This window comes from Myodes glareolus, chromosome 18 (assembly GCF_982192425.1).
Source record: "Myodes glareolus chromosome 18, mMyoGla1.1, whole genome shotgun sequence".
Lineage (NCBI taxonomy): Eukaryota > Metazoa > Chordata > Mammalia > Rodentia > Cricetidae > Myodes > Myodes glareolus.
The window spans coordinates 29,629,606-29,639,175 of NC_142043.1; the positions used below are offsets into that span (position 1 = coordinate 29,629,606).

Here is a 9,570-nt window from a genome sequence, read left to right on the forward strand (position 1 = left end):
TGAGCTATATTCCCAGTCCCCCAAAGTGAATTTTATAACACCCACCAATATTAAAAATTGTAAGAACTCTGCTTATAATTGTTATCAGACCCAAGGTATTTTTTGGACTTCACAGGTATCGCTGTATTTACAGATACAAAATATTTGACTAAAGAGCGAGTATCATAGTTTATAATGCACAGGTAATTTTATAAAGCAAAGTGACTTTTAGCACCATACAATTTCAATAAATTCAAATTTTCAAACTTAGACGTTTCTTCAGGAATCATGGCAGCACCTTTCCTCTCCTAGTGAGAACAAATTCTTATTTATGGGCTGTGTGGTAATAGAGTGTTATTTATGTGCTAGACTGTACGAAAAGGCAGTAGTAAATTTAGATATAGAATATCATTTTTCAATCAAAATTTCAATTTCCATTTGTACCATTTTAAAACAAATCCTGTTCATTTAACATGAGCATAAACTATGAAAATGAAACATTTCAGATTATTGAAAGTTAAAATTTATTAAGTCATCATGTGCCAAATACTCAGGTTCCAAGTAATTTCAAAATATATACAGGCATGTAATTAACTTAAAAGTGAGAAAACTGGATGGGAAACTGCTCAAAACTACTGACTGATGGAAATGAATCTTAAAAATCAATGTCATCATCTGTTACAAACTGTTTTCCCTCAGTACACAACATTCAATTGGTTCAAAATTAGAGGAAAATTTATAGTAAAAGCACTCGGTATTCAAATAGTGCTCATAACCGTAAATTTGTTCATAAATTGAAATGTTTAACTGAATCCATTGTTTTCTACAAAATAAGTTAATTTTAAGCAAAATAACCTCAGTGACAAACGCATTTCATTATTTATTTAGATGCTGAAGCTCTTGCACTAAATTTGTACAAGCTGGTGAACACTGTCAAATTATTTCTCCCACAGAACTATAACCACACATTCCCAGACAGTATAAATATATGGTTGAACTAACATTAATACACATCACCACTTTATCGATTACATAATAAAACAAATGATCAAGTATCCAATTATTAAGTTACACAGCTGAAAGGCATATAAAATATGTCTGCTCAGTTCATCAGCAGATCCCATGTCTTCTTTTTTTGCAAGAGAGGTTGGGAAGAATGGGAAAACCATAATTCAAGCAAGTTGGAAAACAACTTCTGATAGGTATGGAAAAAAAAAAGAATTTCAGAAATTTTGATTAAGAATTGGTTAGCTACAACAATGTATCTATACCTTTAAAAAATATTTACTAAATTAAAGACCATATTCTACATGTTCTGCACAAGACAAAGGCAACATTTTACTAAAAATATTTATTAATAGCCTCCTCTCATTCTTCATCAGGCCCTCCCTGTAAGTTGCACCTTTGAGTGCAAACATTAAATTAACTAAGGCTTTTTGTCTGGAGACATTATTGAAGATATGTGCTTCTGTAACAAAGTCGATTTTCAAATGGAGGTTTCCCATGACATCACAAAGAAAGACATAAAGACAGCACAAGACTTGCTAAAAAAAATATTGATGGCTAAGCAAACCTGATGTATACTGGTATGAGTGTGGGAGATGTAAACATAGAGTGAGCAGGCAGATAACGAGAAGCCCTGCAGTATTTGAAATGACAGAAGGAATAAACCATGGAAAGAAGGTCTAGAGTGTTCTTAGTTCCTGAATTTTGGTTCTGTATGATGCTAAAAATATACAGGTATTGTGATGGGTATTTTGGCACCTAATCTTTCTAAATCCCTTATATACTAATAATACTCTGGCACAGGGTACATAACTCAATACCATATTTTAGGAAAGGTCAATTGGTACAAATAATAAGCACATTTTAAATGCTGACCAGCAAAGATCTTTTGCTAAGTGTCCAAACAGGTTGATCATAACCCAGATATAGAGGATGCAATTCTGTCAAGCTTGTGGCCTGGTAAGACTGGTTCTCAATATTCCTGTGGAAGCTTCAGCAGACTTATTCAATAAGCCAACATGTTGGCTAATTATGTATGACAAATCAGGTCCCATCTGAAGTTCCACTTCCAAGGCAATGGCATCAGGCACCCCAGTTTTATTGGATACAACAGTTGTTTCTATGACCATTGGAATCCTTGAAGCGAAGCCGCATCTTAGGACGGTACTTCTCCAGATACAAAAGTTGCTTGCTGTTAAAAGCTCCACGCCGCTTTCTGGAAAGAAGGACAAAGAAAGTTAACTGAAGGATGTTCTTTCTTGTAGCTAGGAAGAGGACAAAGTCAAGGGACCTATCTAGAGCACTGAGATTTCTGAATATGCCAGGTTTTATTGGACTTTTATTCTATGAATGATGTTGAGGCCACACCAACAAAAACAAACAAAACATCCCCCCCAACTTTAGTCATATACCTTAGCAAAATGTAAATTAACAAGTACATTGAGTCAGTATAAAAGTAGAATAAATCATTGAACAATCAATCATCTGCACGAATGCAAAAAGATTGGAGAAGGTCCTTTTCTCCTGGACTTAGTATAGTTAGTAACAACAGGCATACAATACACATTCAGACAAAACACTCAAACATACCAAAAACAAACCACGAGAGTTGATAGAGGATTTGGATTTTACTTAATTCAGATATGGAATACGAAAATATAGGCAGGCATGAAAGAGGACAGCGCCTCACTTACTGTCTTATGAACTGTACTGCATCTTCGTATTTCATTCCACCTTCAATTAACGCTAGGGCAACAAGCACTGGAGCTCTGGTAAAATAAAAATTTGACAAATCACAATTTTTCAAAATTAAACCCTGTAAAATTCATTACTGAAATACATCCATATCCAAAAATTTATCAATGTAACATTTCAACATTAGTCTTACATTAAAATTTTTGGGACTGAGTTTGATACTACAGGCTTAGAATTCTCAAGACAGCCAGAAAGTGAGTTCAAGACCAACTAGGGAAATTGTCTGAAAATAAGATGGTTAGGAAGCCAGAGGTAGAGTACAGTGTTGGAGAACTCGTCCAGCATGCAGGAAAAATCAGGTTCAAACCAAAAGAAGACAGAATCTTAGAAAGTATTAGTACTTTCAACTCAGGCCTTTATCTAGAACAGTGGTTCTCAACCTGTGAGTCAGGATCCTTTAGAGGTCACTTATCAGATACCCTGCACATCAGATTTAACAGTCGCAAAATTAAAGTTATGAAGTAGCAATGTAAATTATTCTATGGTTGTGGGTCACAACAACATGAGGAATTGTATTAAAGGGTCACATTAGGAAGGCTGAAAACCACTGATTTAGAAAAAAATTAGGTGATTTTTCTTACCTGCCAAGGCCTGCAACACAATGGACAGCAATACAGCAGCCAGGTTCTTCACGAAACTTAATCTTTACAAGACTTAACCAGTCATCAACAATTTGGTTGGATGGTGGTGCACCATCATCAAAAGGCCAGTCCTAAATCAAGAGAAATATTTTAGATCTTTAAAAATTAGCTAGGTACATTGGTGCAGTCCTGTATTCTCAAAACTCAAGAGGAGAGGCAAGTGGGTTGCTGAGTTTATAGCAAGTTCCAGGCTAACTGGGCTAATTTTGCCTTGACTTAAAAAGTCTGGTTTGAATAAGCTTCTGTGGCATAACAGACATACACGAAAGCTCAAGTACTTACAAGAACACGAATGCCTTCTTTCTCCACGAGAGTAGTGTCGTAAGTCGCTTCACACACTCTTACTATTGTGGTAACTCCATACTTCTTAAGTTCCTAGAAAAAAAAAAACTCAGGTCTTTTATTGCTGTATCATCTCCACCATTTTTGATCATGCTGGTCAATGAAGACCTGCAGAATCTATTATGTATGTTTAACAGAGGCAAATCACTAAATATAATACATTTAGTTCAGCGAGGGGAAAACTCTTCAGATATGGTTTCTATGGGTACTTGGTGCATATGGAGGTCAGATGTCAACTTCAGGTCCTAGTCTTACTGAGAAATTTTTGAGAAATGATTACTGTCCTATACTTTGTCAAGAAGGCTAGCTTTTTAAACTACAGGTTCTGAGGAAGAAACCCAGGTCTGCATGCATGAGCAATAAAGCACTTTACTGACTGACCTACCTCCCCAGACTGAAATCATTTAGAAATAATTTCAAAGGCTCAATTCCAAACTTCAATTTTAAAAAGCCATTCACCATAAAAAAAAAAAACCCACAGACTTGAGGATACAGTAAGTAATTATAATTCAACATTTTAAAAAAAATGTAACTGGAAATTAAAAAGTTTAACATTTAAATATTCCCCCTATAAATTAGAGACACCTATCTGCTATCTTTGAGTTATCTGTAGGTTTTTATACTTTCTAAATGTGTGCCCAGATAAATTAGCATTATTCCTTCCAAGAGCAGAAAACAGCAGAATTGCCAGCTGGAAAATAGAGTCCAAGTACAAATGAACTTAAAGACATTAACTAATTGCAGTTTGTTTCACTAGGAGAAAAGAATATGCAAAGATCCCTAAGTGGCAGTCTCTGTCTTGGAAATTTAAGCAAACTAGGCACATAGTTGTCAAAGTGCAACACCATAATACCATAAAGACATTTCCTTTCCGAGTGCCAAAACTATATTTACAACATCTTTCAGATTAGTTCCACTACTAAACTGCAACCAATTAGTAAAAAACTGTGACTTACCTCTATAAATTTGTTTAAGGTCGCATTGGTTGGATTGTGTGTAATAAGGAATCTCATGTTCTTGTACGTGACTTCCACAGGAGCAGGGCGGTTCATTCGAGCCATGTTAATTTAGTTTAAAAAAACACCCAATAGGGTTATGAAAGAATTAAAAAATTGAATACAGAAATGATGCAAAAAAAATCAAAAACAAACAAAAAAGAAAACAACCTGAAGTCTACTTCAATATTCAATATACTCCACTTGAAATTCTCAGTGCTTTGAGTATGAAATTGGGAGAAATGGGCAATGAAATGAACCTCCTAACAAGAAGCAGTGATTCTTCAATCCAGTAATACTGAGGCAATACAAAGGAAGTGCACTGAGGTTTACCCCATCCAGGTCTGAGCTCTTGTAAAATGCTCTGCAGATTTCAATTCAACACGTCTGTGTCCAGGTATCCACTCTTATGGGGGCTTCTTGGTGGAGTAGTAATGAATTTCTACAGTTCACTTGTCTGCATAGAGGTCGTGCTGTGCCTGGCAGTAATCTCCACTGCCCTTCAGAAACTCCATAAATGTGTGACCAAGAACACCACAGAACTGCTGTTTAGAAGAAAAAGAATAAAAGAGGGGGAAAAAGTTATTTTCCAATTCAAAAGGAACATGTAATGCTTTTCCACTAAGTATACAACTATGCTCAAATTAGGAGACACCAAGATATCAACTTTTACTCAAATTACAAAATTCAAGGTGACTGCATTTTAAAAATCAATAGGCCCACAGTATGCAGTCATAAGCCCATTAAAGGGAAATTGCTAATCAATTATAAAGAATGTTTAAAGAAAGTCACTGCTACATTTGGTGGAATTCCCACACATACCTATATAGACATTTTATTAATTAATCCTCTTTTAACAGTTATTGTTTACACACTAATATAAACTTTATGTAGTTTGAAGCTCTCGATTTCTGCATAATTTACTAGACTCACAGAAAGGCATTTCAGCTGCTCATCAGTTCTTTGCTTTTAATTTAATGCTTATTAAGCTACTGAGATAAAAGGAGATATCTGTTGTATGATGGTTTTTCTAAAGAGAGTATAGTATTTTTAGTCCAATTATTTCTCAATAATTAGTCTTTACATTTTAGTCACTAAAGCTTAAGTATGAAGTCATGAGCACACTTCCCTTTTCTATTTTCTATCATCTTAACACTTAAAAATAAGTCCTGTACAGCCTAACAGTTAGAGCAGGTTCTAAGCGTAAGCAATCACCAACCATGTCTCACAGTATGGAAAGGGACATAGACCCAGCACCGGCACTAAACTCTGGTGAAGTGTGTGAGGGTGATGCTATCCTGATGGGACTCAAAATCTTTAGGAAGGGTGACTGGAATACCAGGCCATCTTGTTCCTATAAACCACACAGCATTGAATGATTACTCTCTAAGTGAAATCATTAGAAATTTCTTGCTTAAGAATTAGTAACTCTTAAGAGCTTTTATATTTTCATGCCATCTCTTAGGTTTCTAATTAAACCAGCTCTTATAAATACAATTTATTTCAACCATATGTCTTAAACTATCTTCAAATAAAATATTCACAATTTTATCTTTTTCCTATATTTAAACTCCAATTTCACTTATCTGCGCTAAAACTAAAACCCAACTCAGATATGAAAAAGGAATTATAGGGGTTCATGTTAAGACTTAGTTTATAATGGCCTCAAACACAAGGTGACTACTATGATTACTAACATAGATAAAAGCATTTCATTTTCCCTAAGTTCCTCTTTAAAGATTAATTAAGCCAGTTTCATGTAAGCACCAAATAGTATATTAATATTTACAGGGCATTTCTTTAGAGCATATACATAAAAAGCTTTCCAAATAAACCGAGTAGAGACATACGAACATTAACAAACTCTTGAATGCCCACCTACTCTAGGCAAATTGTGTAGAAATTTGTAGAAAAAAGTGTAGGAATGCACTTACTAACAAGATCACTCAATGACAACCACTGACCCAAACACTTAGCATGTATCCATCAGAACGCAACGGCCAAAGTAAAAATCTTCAAACAAAATCAGCCAAAATTCCAGACTATTTTTCTGGTAAAACAAAGAACTAACACTAAGATTTCATTTACTAAAAAGATACCACAAGCAAGACAACTTATTTTCATGTTTTCTGAAATGGGCGCTCACAAGATAGTAACTGCCAGGTGGATTTAAAATCCCGATTGCCTAATTTAACCAGTAAGGATATCACTACTTCAGGGAGTAGATTAATAATCTAAAATTATTATTATACATTTGAGTCATAGTTTCTTTTCCTAAAGGTTTTTTTTTTAATTTGGCACTTTTTTTGACTATACACAGGACGCACATCAAGCTTAAAGTTCACACAAACTCTTAAAGTTCCACCAGGAAACTGAAAATCAGAAAAAAAAAATTCCTGGTTTGAAATGAGTGGAGCCACCCAGTGGCTGGAGGACACTTCAATTAAAAGTGGTGACCACTGACATCCTTCTAACATGCCCCATTCCCCCACAGGCACAGACTAAACATGATAGGCAGCTCAGACACACGAAGAGATCTCCCTATTTTAACTGCACAAACTAAAAGCACATGAATATAAGAGAAAGAAAGTGTGTGTGTGTGTGTGTGTGTGTGTGTGTGTGTGTGTGTGGCATTAGCCTAAGTTAGTCTTTCGGACTGCAGAATCAAGTCAGCCTCTAGAACCATCTGTTTTAACTAAATTTGTTCCAAATACACTCGGATTCCAGGTAACGCACCCAATCTAGCGCGTTGTAAAACGCTGTTTCTTTCTGGAATAAGTCTAGCTTTTCCGGTTTTCAAATGATCAGTCGGCGCGAAGCAAAGAGGAAAAAAAAAAATTAAAAAGCAACCCAGGAAGCACGACCCCAGAAGCTAGAACACCAGGGCACACATCGTTCCTATACCGAGGAAATTACAGCTCCGCAGAGGCAGAATGGTGCAGGGCTGCTCACTCAACAGGAGCCACGCTCGCAGTTCTGGCCGGCTCCTGTTGCTCCTGTTCCAACAGCAGGCAGCCCCAGGCGCAGCCCGCCGCGGGGACCGGGTAGGGACCCCCTCCACCACCCCGATCGCCCCTACCGACGCCTGCTGGAGGTCGGGCAAGCCCGGGCTTGCGCGGCGCGCACAGCCGCGAGGTCCGCAATCACGGGTTCGCGGTGGCGAGCGCCGGCGGCCACCGAGGCCATCTTGGGAGGCCCCGGGCGCCGGGTCCCGGTCCCCGTCGCTCTGCCCCGCCCCGGCCACGACGCCCGCGCGGCTTCTCGGAACAAAGGCCGCAGGGGTCGCACGCGCACAAAGCGGCTCCTCGGCTCCGGCGACGGCTCCCGGTCCGGGTCCCGCTGCCGGCGCCTCCGCCCGCCTCCCTCCCTCCCTTCCTCGGCACACAGCCGGCCCGCTCGAACAAAGGCCGGGCCCGCGGGACTCACAGGAATATGTCTACTCATTGAAGATTGTGGCCTAATCATACAGCCGGTCCCGAGGCGGCGCAGGCGGCGGCGGCAGGGCAGGCGGCGGTGGGCGTCGCGGGGCGGCGGCGGCGGCGATGCAGGCGGCGGGGGCACCAGACGACCATGCAGTGAGCTGCCCGAGGAGCGTCGCCGAGCCGGCCGCAGCCCAGAGCCAATGCGCGCGCCCAGGCGCCCTTGCGTCACAAGCCCGCCCCTTTATAGCCGGCGCGACGTGCGCACCGGCGGCAGCCAATCACGGCCTGGGTCGCTGGCGGGGCGGGGGCCCAGGCCGCCGACGTCACTCGCGGCGGCCGACACCGGTGCGAACCGGTTGATGAATGGCGCGGAGTGCGAGCTCTTTCTCGCCACTCAACGCGCTCGCGGCCCGAGCCTCGAGTTCGCCTCAACTTGGATCGCGGCTCCGGCAGGCGGAACCCTGTCGCCCGGAGCCATAGCTCCGTCGCCCTGGCCAACGGTTTACCTTGGCACCTGCGCCCCTGATCTCCGTCATCACCCCATATTGATGTCGCATGACCGCTGGGCGGGTGACTCACCGCTCCAGGACCCAGCCCGACCCTAGGCCGGGATGAGGGATTCTGGTCACCGCCCTCACTTCCACGTGGGAAGGCTCTCCGCAGAGTTTAGCCCATGGGACGCAGGACGTGTCTGTATTTTCTGAGTTTTGTTGCCCCCTTTTCCCCTTTTTCTCTTTTAGGTTATACCCTCAAACTGCTGATGCTGGCAACTGCAGTTGGCTCGATTGTGGCATTTCGAAATCACATGCCTCCTTTGTACTGCTCACTCACAGATAATGAAAGGTTAGCCATCGCTAAAGGGAAGCCTTTTTAAAATTAAGAATCTTCGGCTTTATCAAGGACTGATGTAATTTTTTTTTTTTTGCGTCAAAAGCTAAGCTTCCCATTTTGTTGATCTCCAGCCCTGTTCCAGTGTCCTTTTAATCTAGGCCTCTAATTGAAGCTGTAGCGCAATTGTTTCTGTGCTATACAAGGGCTGCTTTCACCATCTGAAAATCCTTCCTGCTCAGTTGTCTAGGGCTGATAAACAAGACCTTTACCTGTTTGAAGAACACAGCTTTCAAACACTGAAGTCTTTTGCTTCCCGTTTTTCCACACACTAGATCGGAGAAATAAGAAGTTGTGACCTCTCTGTGTACTGCATTTTAGGATTTATTAGGACTTCTACTTAGAGATTTACCTTGCATATAGTTCCTCAACTCATACACTGTAAACGAAGTAAATGCTATTGGAAAATAAAAGGCTAGACCTTTAAAGTAACAATGAAAAATCTTCGTTAAAAATAGTTTGCCTAGGGATCCATATAACTCAAGGAAATTTGACACACAATATCACTTCACAAGTAGAGGTAAAATGGGGTAATGTTTAAAT

The 9,570-nt window shown here is 40.2% G+C and overlaps 2 protein-coding genes across 3 annotated transcripts; both read right to left on the reverse strand.

Annotated features, from left to right (window-relative positions):
• Window positions 1-479: 479 nt before the first annotated feature.
• On the reverse strand, window positions 480-4,818 carry Ptp4a1 (protein tyrosine phosphatase 4A1). 2 transcript variants are annotated; one of them, XM_048430433.3, is made up of 5 exons: window positions 4,679-4,818; window positions 3,663-3,755; window positions 3,321-3,451; window positions 2,679-2,753; window positions 480-2,196 (listed from the first exon to the last, which is right to left on the reverse strand). In XM_048430433.3, exons 1-5 carry the CDS (start codon window positions 4,781-4,783, stop codon window positions 1,929-1,931), a joined length of 672 nt encoding a protein of 223 aa, XP_048286390.2. In that variant the 5' UTR covers window positions 4,784-4,818; the 3' UTR covers window positions 480-1,928. The 2 variants fall into 2 exon arrangements, with proteins under 2 accessions (XP_048286390.2, XP_048286389.1); XM_048430432.3 differs by having other exon boundaries at window positions 2,068-2,200.
• LOC146890750 (uncharacterized) lies at window positions 4,794-8,307 on the reverse strand. The gene is made up of 2 exons (XM_085679482.2): window positions 8,144-8,307; window positions 4,794-5,262 (listed from the first exon to the last, which is right to left on the reverse strand). The coding sequence occupies exons 1-2, from the start codon at window positions 8,180-8,182 to the stop codon at window positions 5,167-5,169; spliced, it is 135 nt and encodes a 44-aa protein (XP_085535608.1). The 5' UTR covers window positions 8,183-8,307; the 3' UTR covers window positions 4,794-5,166.
• Between the last annotated feature and the right edge of the window lie 1,263 nt (window positions 8,308-9,570).